Genomic DNA, 16769 nt, shown 5'->3' with positions numbered 1-16769 from the left:
CTCCTCCTCCAGACTCTCTTTTAGCTTTGCTGCCTATTGGAGGGTTCTGTGTTAAGGTGTTTCTGCCAGGAGCTGCAAACGCACCCATCCTAACACGGAGCTTCCCTGCTGCTGCCCATCCAAAGCAGTCCTCTCGGTGAAGATCACAGCCTTCAAAAGTCCATTTAATTTTGCTCTTAAGGCACTTTAACCAGCGTTCACCTTTGAAGGAGCTCACAGAAAACCACCACGGAAGCTCAGCAGTTCACCATCGCTCTCTTGCCATTTACCACCAAACCCAAACGCAACCTCGCAAGCAGAGAGGCAGAAGGGACCTTCCAACGCAGGCGATGCCGGGTTTCCTGGTGGTTTGGTGTATTGTGCCTGCATTTAATGGGCTCTTTTCCAGCCTCCCTGCTGAGACGATGCCTGGACCCAAAGGGGAGGTGAGCAGGGAGGGCCAGAGCAACAAAACCATCCAGAGCCAGCCTTCTTTTCCCCCTTGCAACTGCTACACTCATCACACGGGAAACACCCCCCTTACCTTTGCTCTCCATGTAGAACAACTCTGCATATTTGCCTTGTCCCATCCGCATGTTGACATTCTTCATCCTTCTGTTATTACAGATGCTGCAAAGGCAATAACCCTGAAATGTCACAGCTGCGGAGTCGCACAGCACGGATACGATGCTGTGGTTCAATAATCACTCAACATCTAAATATGAGGTGTAAGGTGACAGAATCTGCAAGAACAAGAACACCGCAGGGTGCAGGAGCGGAGGGGTTCCCATCCCTGCTCAAGCTGGGAAGTTTCACATGGCCTGAGAGGGTTAAGTCGATTTAAATCTCTTCTGAAGTGCTGCAAAGCTCATGTGGAGCTCATCCCTCTGGGGTTTAGAGCTGCTCCCTGCTCCTTGCTTTGCTCCCAGCAGTGTTTGGCAAGCTGTTCAGCAGAGGAGGCTTGTAAGGGGCAAGCTGAACAAAAGCCTGTATAGGAAAGTCATCCATCAGACATCAGCAATCCCCATTGAGGGACCATGTGGTGGGGCAGGTTCACGCCGTAGCTGGGCTTTCCAGTGGATGCTGGATGCTGCACTGGGCTATCGGTGCCCTGTCGAGCACCTGAGCAGCTCTGCTGCTCCTCACCCAGCGTGGTTCTGCCGCCTGCACTGCTCAAGGGCTTTCCCCCATCCCTCTCCTCAAGCATCTCCTTCCTCTTAATTGGAGAAGGTGATGGCCGGAGCAGCCACCTCCTGCTTGGCTCCTGCTCGGCACCATGGGAACAGTTCATGCTCCAAAGGGATCTTGGGTTTACTTTAACCACTCCCCAGTGCTGAGAATAACCTATGTCAGCAGTCTTTTCCCTGCTTGAGGGTGTCTTTAGTGATAATCACAGTTACCTCTGTAACAGGTGCTGGTGGCTGGCTGCTCCCAAACCAGCTGCATCCCTGCCGTATCCCATCCAGCTTCACCTTTATGGATGGAAGGGAGCTGGATGGAAGTACCTTTATGGGGTATTTCCCACCAGAGCTGGGAGGATCATATTTGCTGAGTCCCAAAGCTCAGGCTGTGTTTTCCAACCTTAAAGGACCGCTGTGAGCTGGAGGCAGCAGCAGCATCTCCCCTGGTGCCCGGTGGGGCAGTTACTTTATCATCAATGACTGCTTTCTAATGCGTGGGGTGGAAAACAGTGCACATGGCTGGCTGGTGAGAGGTGGCTGTGGTTGCTGTTGGTGTGGGGAGGCACACTCTGCTCTGCCTGTGCCAATGCCCAGCCTGCACTCCTGGAGCTTGGCTGTTTATAGTGCTTCTTCCTCCTGGTGTATTTATACAGGCCAGTTTTAGAGCTGTTGTCTGGCGCACAGAGGGCTGGGAGATGCTCGCAGGCTTCGGATCAGAGGAATGACCAAAGTCCTCATGGCTGGGCTCACAACTGGCTCTTGCCATGTGGATGAACAGCGGCGCTGCTGCCCTGTGCCTGACTGTGCCTCACCATCCTCACACCTCAGAAAGCCTAAACCCCTTCCCTTTTGTCAACTTAAAGCCATTCCCCCTTGTCCTGTCCCTACAAACAGTCAGAAGTCCCTCTCCATCCGAAGGATGGATATGGGCAAAGACGTTGTCTCACCCCATGCCCCCAAAAACGCTTGTTTCTGTGGGTGAACTTCAGTGTATGGGGCCTTCAGAGAGCAGAAAGAGCTGCCCACAAGCAAACCCAGCCCCATCTCCATCACTCCCCCTTCCCCACAGTGATCACCCACGAAAGGTGATGGTTAAACCTTCCCCATCACACACACAAGTCTGCTTTTAACTCGTGCCTTAAATGAACAAGGAATGGGTCCGTCAAGTGAAGCTTCGATGGGCAAGACATGAAAGACAGAGGCAGCAACTGTGAAACCCATCTGGTTCAGCCAGGGTCGGCGCTGGCCGGAGCGGGATTTTTCCCTTATTTTGTGGGTTAGTCATAGGCCTGTTTATTTCTTTTGGAGTTCTTCTCCCTGCTCATCTGTTGCAATCCCAGCAGACACATCATTTCACAGCCCTACATGGAAATCCAAGCCCCAAGAGCTATTTTTAGCACGCAAAATGTCTCCCCTACATGTATTAACTCTGGAAGAGTAAATATTAAATACTCCCATCACATTAAAGGCGTTTATGGTGAAGTGCAAGCACCGGCGTTTTTAATGGGTAGGGGAAATTATGTTACACCACCAGCACTTAATCAACCACAATAAACCAAGGGCTTGCTGCAGTTCTGCGAGGGTAAGTTGAAGGGAAATGAATTCACTTTCACATCCATCACCGATGATTTACTGACACTGGGGCAGATTGGCCCCATTAGTATTTATGGTGGCACTTGCAATCCTTATGCAAAACAGACAGGGGAGAGCCTAGCATTTATTTTGCCATTAAACCGAAATGATTCTTCACCTGCTCACTCCAGATCAAGGCACTCAGCACTGTCTGTGATGAGGGTACTACAGGCAAACCCCAAGCAAGCAACACAGCGAAGCCCTGTGTGCTGTGCTTATAAATATATATATATTATATATATATATAAATGATTTATAACTTTATTGGGAAAATATTTCTCAGGTTGGGCTTTAGGAGAAGGACAATGTGGTGCTGATGGAGCCCCAGTGCCTGGACAAACAGCAGTGATCCTCATGGCTGATGGCTCTCACCTGATGATGGTTTCATTGTCATCTGTTATTGCCACTTGTGAAATGGGCTCTCTGGGAAAGGAGGTACAGAGGCAACATCCTCCTTTTAGCTGCCCAAAACATTCTTTTCCTTTACTTCCACACATTTGGGTTCTGTTTCCCATACCCATTCCCATGACACGTCCAGCCAGACCATCCCAGCCATCTCTAATACCTCTAATATAGGCATCAGAAGCAGGGATGCTCCATGGACCAGCCAGGAGTTCATCACCGGGGTGGTCATCCTCACTGCGAGCAATAACACAACCCAGTAATCAAATCCTTAGTTTGCAATAATCTGATCCTTTTCCTTTAAGAGCCAAATACAAGGCTGTGGTAGTTTGAAGATGTATTTCCTTCTCTTCTTCCCCATGCCCCTAGGAAGACCCATCTTGGATTGAGATGCATTCCCACTCACAGAGCTGCATCCCCTGGGATGCTCCGAGCAGCCCCCTGGTCCCCAGGTAAATTTGCTCTGTGTGAAGCTGCTCACTACACTGACACGGAGGTACACAGAAAACACTGCTTTATTGACTGCATTTGCCAACACATTGAGGAATGCAAAGGGATTCTTTCATAAGCAATGGGCCATGGTCCCAATGTGTATTAAAGCATACACTGTATCTAAACAGGATGAAAATAATGGCAGACAGAGCTATTCCAAGGCAACACAAATAGCATGCATAATACAGTCTCACACAGAACGAGTTTGAGAACATTATATTGCTTTAAGGATTAACTAACATGGAAAATGTACAAAAAGGAGAAATAGGTTTTTGCATTAATGAAAAATACATTTTTTCTCTACAAAGGAATTTCTAATACAAGAAAATAAATATTGCAACATAAGCCAAAAATAATTTAAAATTGCTCTTTTCAATATATTTTCAATATTTCTCTTTTGTATTAACAAATGGCACATCACGTTCTTTGAAACAAAGAAAACAGAAGGGTTTCTCCTCCTGCGACATTCATATCGTTTCCTGTAACTGATGTGAAGTCGGTCTGTTTGTATGTGGAATGGTGCAAACTGCGGGGTGAGCTCCTTAAAGAACAACCAAACCTCGTGCCCTGCCCTGCAGCAGCATCGTCCCGCATCCCGCTCTCGCCTCCCGGCTCCGTCCTGCACCCGCCTTGGGATGAGCTCCATGGACAGCAGGCACCCAGCCCCCGGGAAATAGGTGCAAAAGCAAAAAAGGGTAAAAGTAATTGAAAAATGGGAATGGGGGAAATGGGTGTGCGGAATGGGAGCTGTCCTCAGGGAACTCCCACCACCATCGGGGCTGGGGGTGACGTTGGGGCTGTGCTCCATGATGAGGGCATGATGCTCTTTGCATCCTCATCTCAGCGGCTGCTGCTTCTCCAAGGAAACGGGTGCTCTTACAGTGCAAATGTCAATTCCTGTAGTTTATACATCTTAAAAGACAATATTTCTCTATTAAAATAAACCCTTTTATAGTAATTATTTTTTTCTTTCTATTCATTTCAAAATACATTTACAGTACATCAAAAATATTTTCCTTGTGCATTTTCTCTTGGAAACGCCAGGTTACCCTGTTCCAAGGCGGTGGCGAGGATGCTCTGGGCAGGGGATGCACCAGAGTGGTCCAGTCCTGCCCCAGCCCATGGCTCACAAGAGCCCCTTTTCTCCTCTCTATCCCCTCTACCCCATTCTTCTCCCCAGGTTGGCCATGCCCCATCAGCCCCCTTAACCTTTCCCTACCTAAACACCATCTCCCAATGGCAAAATACAGTGCCTGATATTTTGGGAGTGTTTCCAGCTGTTTTATTGCCTGGTGCTGGTGGCGCTGGGTTGGTTGTTCTTTAAAGTCTCCCCCTCTTTGCTTTCCTGTACTGAGAAGACAAGTAGTGCAGAAGCTGATGAATGGAGCTGTGTACAGTGAAACTTGTGGATTGCTTTTTCTGATTTAACCATAACTGAGTGAAGCACACGGAAGCAAGATTCATTAAAAGGCAGCATATTGATTATTGTTATGACTCTTATACTAGGATACTGTAGCTAAAGCTAGCAAGCCTGATAAGATAAACTAAGTCCTATTTACTGTATTTAACATTATCCGAACATACTGAGCCTTAATTAATGAGATTTTCATTCCCAACCTCAATGGATTATGCTAATTTATAACAAAGGTGGTTCCCGTTTTGTTGATTTTCTGATGGTTTTTTTTTTCCCTTTTCTTCCCCCCCACTAATAACTTGTGTCACATTTTTCCCATCTGAGGAAGATTCCTCCCCAGGCATGGTCAGTCTCAGCCGGGTTAGTGTCGGGCTTAGCCAGGGCTGGGTGCAAGCATCTGACCCAAAGCCCAAGCCGCTTTGCCATGCCTGGGATGAGCTAGGCTGTCATCGCTTATCTCTGCTGCAATTTAATCACTAATCAGGACTTTGGAAGGCTGGTAACAGATGATCTACCCTAAAACGTCGAGTGAAGGAGTCTCGAGAGTTTCAAAACAGAAAGCTCACAGTGAAATGAGCAAAAAGCACTGGAAACCAAAACGGCAGGATGCGGTCTCGGAGCAGCAGCATCCCTCGGAGCAAGCTTGGAACCTAACGCCGCAGCAGTGTGTTATGAGTGTGTCTTTAGTCCTTTGTTGCTAGATTGAACTTCCAATCGGGTTATTATTTCCTATCGTGACAAGTTTCCGGGTTCTGGCTGTGCTGTTCTGACTGTCAAAAAAGATTCTTTGGCATCCACAAAACTGGTTGACGGATTGGTCTGACCACTGCAGGGTTGCTTGTTTCGTGATGGGTTGAACCGGTTGCGGAAGTGTCCCAGGTTTTGGGTTATCTGGTTTCTTTTTTTTTTTTTTTTATTTTTTAAACCTTTTTTATTTTTAAAAAACAACAACAACAAAAGTTTCAGTGAATTCCTTTTTTTTTTCTTTTTGTGTTTTTTTTTGTGTGTTTTTTGTCTTGTTTTTGTTCCCTGAGCTCACACTGGGGTCACTCCAATAAAACACGTAGCACGACTTTAACTGTGACCTTTGAAGCCAAAACCGAAGTAATGGTGCAATTAAGTGCAAACATGGAAATTCGCCTGACTTGTAGGTAACCATGGGCTTTTAAACAACATTTAAGGCTTATTGGGGACATTTTATGCATTAAATTATTGTACTATTTATAATGTCAGCTTCTGTGAATCACCCTCCCACAACGAGTCAACAGCTTGTACCCAGGGTTTAAGGAATTAAATAACAAAGAAAGGGATGGGGAGGAATCAATTCACCGTTTCCATTGTGGCGTTTAGTAGGAAAACAAACTGGTGAAGGCAAGCGTTTCCATTTCCCCTCGGTGATGGTCTGCCCGGCCTCGGGGCCGAGGGTTTCATTGTGCAAAGGGGGCTTCAAACGTCAGTGGGACCACGGCAGCCATTGGAGAGAAGCACGGGCAGGAAAACTTCGCTCAACCTCCCAGGTTAACCCCAGCTCCCCACGGTGTGTACAGAGGATGCTTTTCTCCTCCATCCTGCCCCACATTCCATTTCCCATCGCTCTCAGCGCATCCATTCACCTGAGTCAACCACGTTCGTTTTAACAGTGACCTCAAGGGGGTCGGTCCATGGGGCAGGGGTAAGGAGAAATTTCACATCCTGGCTCCTGGACGGATCCCGACCAGATGGAAAAAGGAAGGGAAAAATCACAACCAAGGGGTTTTTCCCTAAAAGCAGAAACTAACGTTGCCCTTTTCCACCCCAAGCGCTTCCCTCCAACGAGCTTTTGTGCTTTAGTCAGTATTTATTTTAGCATCACTTATTTACTTCCTCATATACATGTACCCAGGTGGGTACATCCCCTCCCGCAGCTAGCCACTACCATACCCTCTGCTCGCTCCCTGCTCCGGGGGCAACCATCCCGGGCAGGAATCTGCCCCTCATTAAATAATGCCCATTAATTACACTGCCATCCCTGCAGAGAGCACGGGTACCAGCACCCTCCGCCCTTGGCACCCTCAGCATCGGTCCTGCTGGGTGCCGGCTCGCATTCCTGGGAAGCGGGGTCTGGCAGGGAGCCGGGGAGGGACCCCCACTGTCATGGTCATCGATGTTGGTGAAGCTGAAGCTGTATCTCAGGCGTACAGAGAAGAGAAAGACAACAGTGCCGAATTTCCAACTATATACACATAGTAAAAACCCCCCCTGCTATGATCCCAGGCAGGAATCGGACATGGCAGTTGGAACTGGGTGTGAGGCCTCGCACGAGGCGTGCCGGGGAGGAGTTAGGATGCCAGGATGCTCATCCTGACGATGTCCTCGCCGGCCGCATCCAGCTGGCCCCGCTGCGCCCTGCGGGGCTCCCCATCCGAGTCGCTCATCTCGGCGTCGGAGAAGTAGCCGTCCGCATCGGCGTCGAAGCGACGCAAGGGGGCTCCGCCGGCGCCGTCGGCCTTGGGGGGCTGCGACCGCCTCGGCCCTCGGCTCTCCTTTGGTAATTTAAACCGCACGACGGTTTTGGGGCTACCTACGGAGTCAGGCACTTTGGGCGCGGGGCTGGGCTCCGGCGGAGCGCAGCGAGGCGGCTCCTCCTCATCCTCCTCCTCCTCCTCCTTGCTCACACAGCCCCGCGCCCCGGGCTCGTTGGCTTTCGGGATTGAGCCCTTCTTGGCCGCCTTTTTCACCTCGCCCGTCCCTTTGCGGTCGGTGGGAAGCTTCGCAGCCCCTTTCTCCGCCTTGCTCGGTCTGGAATCCGGAGCGAAGGGCTTGGTGGCATCATCCGACAAGTCACCGGTGCTGTTAGTCCATAGCTCCGAGCTCTCCGGGTGGCTCCCACCCACTGCGGGGGGGCTGCTCCGGGGCAGCTTTTTCTTAGTGTTCGTTCTCGTTTTGCTTTTCACTTTCTTTGTGGCCTCGCTCTGCTTGAACGGGGAGCGCAGGGAATGGTCCATCATGAAGCTCAGCAAGGTCTCCTCGTCCTGCAGGAGCTCCTCGGAGAGGCCGGGGGTGCTGTCCTCGTGGTGGGCGTTGTTGAGGGACCACTCGCTCATGGCCATGTTCTCGGCAGTGATCTGGACCGACTGCGCCAACCAGCTGTTGAAGAAGGTCCCGTCGATGGGGAAGGAGGTTGATAAGCCTGGAAGAAACATACATGGAATGTTGGTTCAGGAGCCAGGAACAGCCACGCGGCCCTTCGACAACGTCAGCTTCACCTCAACTCCTTGCAATGGAGAAACAACCAAAAGGTCAACCGTAACACAGCGCATCAGGACACAGAACAGGGCCCGCTGTGCTGAATATGGGGTTTACAGCGTTTCCCCACATCCAACACCCCATGAACCTCCCCTGATCTAAACTGAGCATCTTTCTGCAGTGAAGACACCAAGCCCCAGCACACCCTAGCATGGGTGGAAAACACATCCCTGTGTAAGCCCAAAAGCCTGGTGACTGCCACCAGTGCCCAAGCAAGGGTCCATGGGCTCTCCAGGGAGATGCTGCAGCTGGGCCACCATGTGCTGCCAAAGCCCCCGGCAGCACCAGAACCAAGCAGTCAGTGGGGTGGTGGGGCCGGTGCTGAATCTGGCAGGGAGGGCAGGAGGCAGGTCAGGACTCACGGATGGATGCCTGCTTTTCCAGCCTCGCGGCAGTGCAGCTTTTCTTGGAGATGCTTTTCCCACCCTCCATCATCTGATGGAATTTGCCCCAGCAAAGCCAAAGCTTCTTTAGCAGGGAACAGCACAGAGACAAGATGAGCGCAAAAGCTGTTTCCAAAGGGGCTGCTGCCTACAACCCAACAGCTTGGAGACGAACAGACAGCAGCAGTCGGGGTGGGCAATGGGCAAAGCAGAGCAAGGCAGGGTGGTTCAGACCCCCAGACTTCCCACAGAAACTCTCTGTACCTCCAGGAGGGTTTTATAACCCCTTCAGAATGTCCGATAGTCCCATGGGATCCATGTCCCCTCTGTACACCCACAGGGCAGCTGAGCACATGTGAACCCATCACATCCTGCCCTGCATGCCAGCAGAGGTGACAGCGCCAGGGGAAGTCACACAAAACCCCAATTCTGTGTAAAAACCATATGTAGTTGTCAAGGATCTCATCAAAAAAGACCTTTTTGTTTTGGTTTTTTACTTCCCCCCAAGCCCCATCTGTTGCTGAGCAACAGCAGGTTGTGGCTGATGGGGAAGAGCCGGAGGTGGGTGAAGCATCCACAGAGCCAGCCTGCATCTCCTTATCTCCCACAGCAAATTCAAGAGACTGGATACACTTTGTGCCTGCCTCCTGGATGCTGCTGGCACAACCAGCACAACCACAGGGTTCGGGATGGTTTATGCCATGCAAATCCACAGCCCATGAGCTGTACCCACCATGGGTGCACAGCACAGAAGATGCAGGGGATGAACGCTACTGCAGGGTGGGTAAGTCTGATTTTATCACTGGAAGCAAAATCATGCTTCAGCAGCACATCACAGGGTCTATAACATCATCCCGATCCAACAAGCCCTAGGGCTGAGGGGGGGACACTTTACACCCCTTCCCTGCTCAGTACCATGTCTCCAATGTGGTCCCTCCCACAGGACCTCAGTAATTCACACTGATGCCCACAAAGGGAGAGGTGGAAAAGGCTCCCATGGCCTCAGGTTTAACTAAGCAATGTACATGCAGGAGGGATCAGGGGCTGGGACTCAACCCTGCCCCCCGAAACAGGGAGCCTCCAGCAGGATTGGTCCATAAAATCAGACTTACCCAGTTGTCCCAACACAGTTTCGTTGACTGATTTCCTTTTCTCTTTCTTCTCAGGACTATTTTTTCTACCATCTCTTCCTTTCCTCCTCGGGTCACTTTTCTTACCCTTTGTCTTCTTCCCAGTTTGTTCTGGTATTTTGTAGAAAGAAAGGAAAACTCCATGTGAGAGAAGGCATCAGGGATGCTGCAGTGAGCAAGTCCCCCTGGACCTGGACCAGACCTGCTACCAACTCCAAGCCAAAGAGGGAACACTTCCTGGCCAACTGTAGGCTAAGGTCTGTGTGCGATAAGAAGATCTGAATCCTGTAGGTTATATAAAAACAAGGTTTGGGCCTTGGATGTGAACTTATTGTGGCCACAGGGCTATCCCACTGAAGGCAGGGGACTCACTGGAAGCTCTGCACCACCAGGATGCATTCCTGGATCTGTGCTTTGGGGTGAGGACCTGCATAACCCCAAACGCTGCTCAGACTCCTTCCAGGAGGATGAGGACCCCCAAACCCAGCTGCGTGCCACCCATCACCAACAACAGCATCTCCTGGAGGGATTCAGCTGCAAAGCCAGCTGGACAGCAATGTGCCAGCAGGGTTTTAAAGCAGACCTTGATTTAATTTGACCTTTTGGCTATAGTAACTGCTCACACTCATACTGCATGGAAACAACCCAAAGCTGTAAAACTGAAGCAGTATATTGAGCATAAGTAAATCAAGCAGGGAAGGTGGCCAGCAGTGCCTATGGAAAGCCATATAACTCTTAGCTATGTAGGCATTCAGCTAAAAATCAGTATTTCCTAAATGGCTTTGAACTTCTACTGGATTTATTCCTCTTGGGTAAACAGGACAAATACCCCATAAAAGTACAACTTGCATTGCCAAGCAAAACACTTCAACAGCTTTTACTTACTCCATGAGGTCACTCTCCCAGAGAAGTCCATGCTAAAACCTCTATCACTTTTCAGAGGGGGAAGGATATTGCCCTAAAACCAAGCTGTGGGTGGCTGACGGAAGACACGCAGTTACTGAGTCTGGCCCATGGTTGAACCCGCACAAGCAGCTATCAGAGCAGTGATGTTAAGAAACAAACTGGTTCATGTGTTAGGCACCTATGAACAGCCTCAGCAGCGAGGCCATGGGCTGGATGGGTCGGAGGGAATAACCTCTCCTCTCCCCTTGCTGCCGTGATGGAAACACACCGGGTGAGCAGGGGAGGGAATTCACATTGCACCTGCCTGAGTGTGGATTAACAGGATTTACAGCACCGGGGTTGCCAAGCCAGGACCCCCCTCCTGACCAAAGCACCCACTGAGAGCAAGGAAGGCGAAAGCTAAACTGGTGTTTGCTGCCTTCCTGCCAAAGAACTGGAGAAGGGCAGACACATTTTCCACTTGGCTTCCAAACCAGAACTCTGGCTCGGTTCAGGCAGCACAATGGGGCTAAAGAGAAACCCGAGCAGCAGCTTTTGAAGAGGAACCTGTCAAAATAGCAGCCGTGTCTCAAAGCCAGACACTGTTGACTTTCCGTTCCGTGCAGGAAAAATACAAGGGAGAGGGGTGGGTTCATTTTACACTGATTTTATTAGAAATCTCCTCCTCAAATGATCACTTGTCAGTGGGGGAAATGAACCCCTCCAAGCTTTGAGCTTTAGGTGGGAGCCGTTCCAAAACCACTTCTGTGCCAAAACCATCACTGGAACAAACCCAACAGATTTCTGTCGATGAGTGCTGCAACAGCAGTTAGAAACAGGCCTCATCCAGGCAAAATCATGGGGCCTTCTTCCTGCCTGCAGGAAGCCCCAGGTACCCACAGCAGCTTGGTGGGGAGCTGTGTGGAGGGGATGCTACAGGAGCAGTCCCCCCACTTTCACAGCAGTCAGTGCTTTGCAGTGTGGTGAGGCACCGGGACAGGATGACCATGGAGGCTGTGGCTGCCCCATCCCTGGCAGTGCTCAAGGCCAGGTTGGACACAGGGGCTTGGAGCAAGCTGCTCTAGGGGAAGGGGTCCCTGCCTGAGGCAGGGGTTGGAGCTGGAGGAGCTTTAAGGTCTCTTCTAACCCAAACCAGTCTGGGATTCTATGATTCGATGAATATGCAGCAGTGAACTATCCATAGCTTTGGTCCCACTGGTGCCAAGTATCTTTAGCTCCAAGCACTGTCAATCAGCATGGAGGAGGCTTAGCAAACACTTGGGTGTTGGGAGCACTTGGTAGCACCGGGGTCTATAATGGTGCACGTTCAGGATGGGATGAGGATGAGACAGGAAGGAGCTGAAGCACCAAATGCACACAACACCGCTCCGCTGTGTGCTGCATGCACGGGCAGGGCTGTGTAGCTGCCACAGGAAGGCTGAGCCCTTCTCTGACCTCAGTTTCACTGACCACCCCTCCATGCCACAATGCCACCAGCCCCAGTGCTTGCTCCTGCCATCAGGCAGGACCTGGAGACGAGCATGCATATGAGGACCACATACTGCACTGGGGAGCAGGTAAGGTGCTCCTGCCTGCACTGTGACTGTCACAGCTCACCAGGCCATCCTCGCTTCCCACGTCTGGGATCGCAGCTTAAGATCTGATGCTACACCCTGGTGAGGGAACGCTTCCTGAGCTTGGAAGGCCCTACACACTGATGCTGAAAGGCACGTGGGTCCCTAATATCCCCCTGGCATGGAAGGACCCAGATGCTTAAACCACTTGGAGACAGCAGGACCAAATTCCCCTGGTCAGGCTCTTTCCCTGGCATCAGGTACTTGCAGGAGCCAGGTCCCAGAGGCAGCAACCCCTGCTCAGGCTCAGGGGGGGCTCAGGCCCATCCCAGGAGCAGCTTAGCTCAGTTGGTTCAAAGCAGAAAACAAACTGGCAAACACCAACCATCTGGTGCAGGAGAGGAGAGCATCTGCACCGAAACGTGAACGCCACAGCCTGCACCCCCATCACCTCCTGAGCCACTCTTGTGCTGTGGGTTTGCCTCTGATCACTCACCTCTAGGCAGAACAAACACCACGGTAAAGGCAGTTGTGCTCTTCCCAGAGTCCATGCATGCCATCTCCAGGAAGGGCAATGGGGCAGACAGCCCCAAAACACGCAGCAGAGCCCAGCACAGCTCCCCTCCCTGGCTGGCATCTGCACCCCATCACAGCCCTCCTCAGCAGGAGCTGCCACCCCATCATTGTGCTCAAGACTGGGTTGTGCATGACTGGAGGCTGGATTCCCCAAGGGCATTTCCAGCCATCCAACACCTGGTTTGTGAGGGAGCTGAGCTCAAAAAGCCTTCCTGGCAAAGCACCCTGTGCCTGTCACCTTCCGAGAGCTGCAGATGCTAATCCAGGTTCATCCAGATGTCCTGTGATGTCCTTCACACAAAGCCCCTGTGATCCCCCATAAACCCGCAGAGCCCAACGGGAACAGTGCATGGAATCTGCCTGCAGGAGCTGAGATTGTTGCTCTTGTCTTTTATCCACCCGTTATTCCGGAGCTGGACCTCCTTCCTCAGCAGCAGCATCCCTGTGGGGAGCACCATCCAGCACATTCCCATGTGCCAGAGAACGGCTCTTGGGATGTGGGGTCTCCAAGGGGTGGGACCACCATTCTGTGTCTGTCCATCCTGGTGACCTCGGTCACTGGTTCAGTGAGGACGTATGGAGCAACACCACACAGTGTCACTGCTCTGTGTCACAGGGGCTGAGGTCTGCAGGAGCCACATCTCCCTGGAGCACACCCTGGGGTCCCGGCCATCCCTGCCTGGCTCTGGCCTTCCAGAGGAATTCGGCCAGGCTCCGAGTCACAGCCACCTCCACGCACACCCTCCTCAGGCCCCAAAACTGCCGTCAAAGGGAACTTTTGTCAAGGAAAACTCAGCCCAGACAGTTCCTGAAGAAACCCCGACCATGTGATGGCTTCAAACGCAACTCCAAAGCCACAAACACAACAACTGCTGGAAGCGCCTGCCAAAGTGCCAGATGCTGCTGCTGGAAAAACTGCTCCGGAGCCACAGGCTCTGCTCTGCTCTGCCACCACAGCAGGGGCTGCGGGCTCCGGGAATGCTTGTGTGCAAGGCACAGAAGTAGGACAGAAGGAAACCAACTTTATTTCAGTTCCTTAACAGAAGTTGCCAGAGGCTTTGCATGCGGCAGCATGATGTTCTCCACCAATAGGTATCTGGAGGAGAGGACTGCAGTCAAGCAGTGCTAACGGAGCTGGTCTCTCAGAGCAAGACATCCCACTGGTAGCTTAACCTCTGATTCTTGGCAGAGCCAAAGGCATCTGCAATGAGTCCAAAGCAAGGGCTGCTGACCCGTGCCAGGGAGCCAGCTGCTGTGAACCAGCCCCAGCATCAGCAGCCCTGTGGGCAGGATTTGCTGTCTCCTGCCAGACAGCTCCATCTCCATAAAGCCCCCAAACACCGCCTTAGCATCACTGCTTAGCCAAACACCAGGGCTTTCTGATAGACTCCTGGGGAGAGGAGGATCAAGAGGCATCTGTGAAATCACTCCGGTCACCCAGGGTATGGCTTTATTGTGTGCTTCTGAACAACACTGGACATGGGTAAGACGCAACACACAAACCAACCTTAAATAATAGGGTAGAGGGAGCTCTGGTACCCTGGGGAGGGGTCTGAGCCTTAGGCACCCGTCTGGCTTCAGAGGACAGCAGGGACAGAGTGTGTGAGCACAAGCTCTGGCAAGCGGTACTGACCTGGGTAAAGATCTTTCTCAATAAGCTTCATCTGGAGATGGAAGATCTGCTCCTGCAGCTTACAAATGGTGTGCTTCATCTTCTCCCGTCTCGTCACCATGTAACACAGATTTCTAACCTACGGAAGCACAAGAAACAGTGTCAGGTTTAGGCAGTGTCTGGTTTGGGACCCAAACTGTCCCAAACTGAGGGGAGAGTCTGGGTCCCCTCCAACTGTGTTGCTGCTTCTGCTGCCCTGGGAAATGCACAGGCCCTGGGATCCGGTCCTTTTCATCTCACAGGCCAAGGGGAACGGCTTGAACCTGCCCGAGGGGAGACTGAGCTGAGCTCTTAGGCAGAAGCTCTTCCCTGTGAGGGTGCTGAGGCGCTGGCACAGGGTGCCCAGAGAAGCTGTGGCTGCCCCATCCCTGGCAGTGCTCAAGGCCAGGTTGGACACAGGGGCTTGGAGCAAGCTGCTCCAGTGGAAGGGGTCCCTGCCCGTGGCAGGGGTTGGAGCTGGAGGAGCTTTAAGGTCCCTTCAACCCCAACCAGTCTGCAATCCTATGATCATTCACAATTCACATTCAGTACTTGTCACAGCTAGGACAGAGCATAGGAAATACAGCAAAATATGCAGGTGATGCCGGCCCAGGTCAGCAGCTGGTGCAGCTCCCCTACCCCAAACGCAGCCCCTTTCTATGGTTACTCACACTTGCCCCTGCAAATCACTGCTGCATTCTGTCCCCATTGCAAACAGCAGAGCACCAGACACAAATGCTCACGTGAGCCAGCACAGGAGTTGGTTAAACCCTGCTCATCACACAGGGATGCTGATAAACACCTTCTGAGACAACAGAGCTACCGCGTGGTACCCACTGGCATCTGCCTGGTGATGAATCTCAGTGCCATGGGGTTTGCCAGCCCCGCATCGGGCTCTGTCACCATGGCTGCACCGGGCAGCGAGGCTTGAGGAGGAAACAGGCTTTCAGCTGCGAAACAGAAAATGCCAGTGGCAGCTCTACCAGGATTTGACAGCGTTTACTCAGCTTCCTGGTGCTCTGAAAGAGAAAACTGCCTGTAATGAAGTGAGGAGGAGGGGGCCCGACTGGAGGCACTGCAGCAGCATGTATGGGTATGTCCACACTCACACCTGAGCCTCCAGTTCCTCCCCCTCCTCATCCTCAATCCCCGCTCTGCAGAGGAAGGCTGGGGCTTTTCCAGGCTTAGGGAACTGTTCCTACACAGTCAGGAGCCTTTGTGCCTCTCACAGTGACAGAGCAAGCCAGGACATCATCCTGTGCTTACCCAGTGTCTGCCACCACGGGCTGTGAAGGCAACAGGATGACCCCTAATGGCACCGGTCTCACCTAAGGACAATCTGGGAACATGTAGGAATACAGGAGAAAAGCTGCTCTTTCTGCTGTCGAACCAGCTAGCTGTAAATGCAGAGCAGTGAGCTAATGCTGTGTATTTTTGTTCTGCATTGGAGAAAACATCAACCCCAAATTTCTTCATGAGAAAAACAACTGCCTCTGGCAACCTGCATCTCCAAGTGCTTGGCGGTATCTCTTCCCTGTGATCTGATATTCCTGGAAGAAAACATCACTTGTGCTCTGCTTAGAGACTGCTGGTATTTACACACACTTACACAGCTAAATACCACCCAGTGCTGCTTCCCCAAGCCAAGCTTGGATGGTATGAGAGACAGGAAACTACAGCTTTATGTTAAAGCTAAATTAAAGCACCAGTCCTTATCCAGATACCATTATCAGCCCCCAAATTACAACTGTTCCTGACAGATCAATTACTGAAAACACTAACACTGAACATGATGCCCTGTGGACGCTTCCTCAAAGCCACCCCTCCAGGCTGCCCTTCTCCAACCCCTATTTGATGCTTTGCCTCATTACCTGCAAGTGAAATGGGGCTGCTGTGAGCGGCGCTGACAGGCAGGATCAGATACCTGGGATGCACTGGATTGAAACCTGTATCACCCACTGGACTTTGATCTGGCCAGTGTTTATTGTTCCCTGTCTTGGAAGCAGAGCAAACAAACGGCTTTTCCAGGGCCAGGCAGTGAAACCTGGCAGGGAGTTGCTAAGCAGAAGCTGAACGCTGATGGGGAATGACCCCACAAAGCCTGAAGGTAACTGTGGGAAATGAGGAAATCTGGTCAAAAGTGTGGGTTTGACACCAAGAACCATCAAGGAGAAGCTGCCATGCC

The 16769-nt window shown here is 51.6% G+C and overlaps 1 protein-coding gene across 3 annotated transcripts in view; it reads right to left on the bottom strand.

Annotated features, from left to right (window-relative positions):
* Positions 1 to 3691: 3691 nt before the first annotated feature.
* Positions 3692 to 16769, bottom strand: part of JADE2 (jade family PHD finger 2) — a 444935-nt gene continuing 431857 nt past the window's right edge. For 2 of the 3 annotated variants that reach the window (XM_061351999.1, XM_061352001.1), the window contains 3 exons: positions 14567 to 14684; positions 9881 to 10009; positions 3692 to 8269 (listed from right to left, as the gene is read on the bottom strand). In XM_061351999.1, the coding sequence (XP_061207983.1) occupies positions 7419 to 8269; positions 9881 to 10009; positions 14567 to 14684 (1098 nt within the window). In that variant the 3' untranslated portion in view covers positions 3692 to 7418. The remainder of the gene's footprint in view (positions 8270 to 9880; positions 10010 to 14566; positions 14685 to 16769) is intronic. The other variant, XM_061352002.1, reaches the window with a different exon arrangement.

Source organism: Neopsephotus bourkii, unplaced genomic scaffold (assembly GCF_033783945.1).
Source record: "Neopsephotus bourkii isolate Nb327-2 ecotype Australia unplaced genomic scaffold, CSIRO-AGI_Nbou_v1 NB_620, whole genome shotgun sequence".
NCBI classification, from domain to species: Eukaryota; Metazoa; Chordata; class Aves; order Psittaciformes; family Psittacidae; genus Neopsephotus; species Neopsephotus bourkii.
This window is presented reverse-complemented; position numbering and strand designations above follow the sequence as displayed.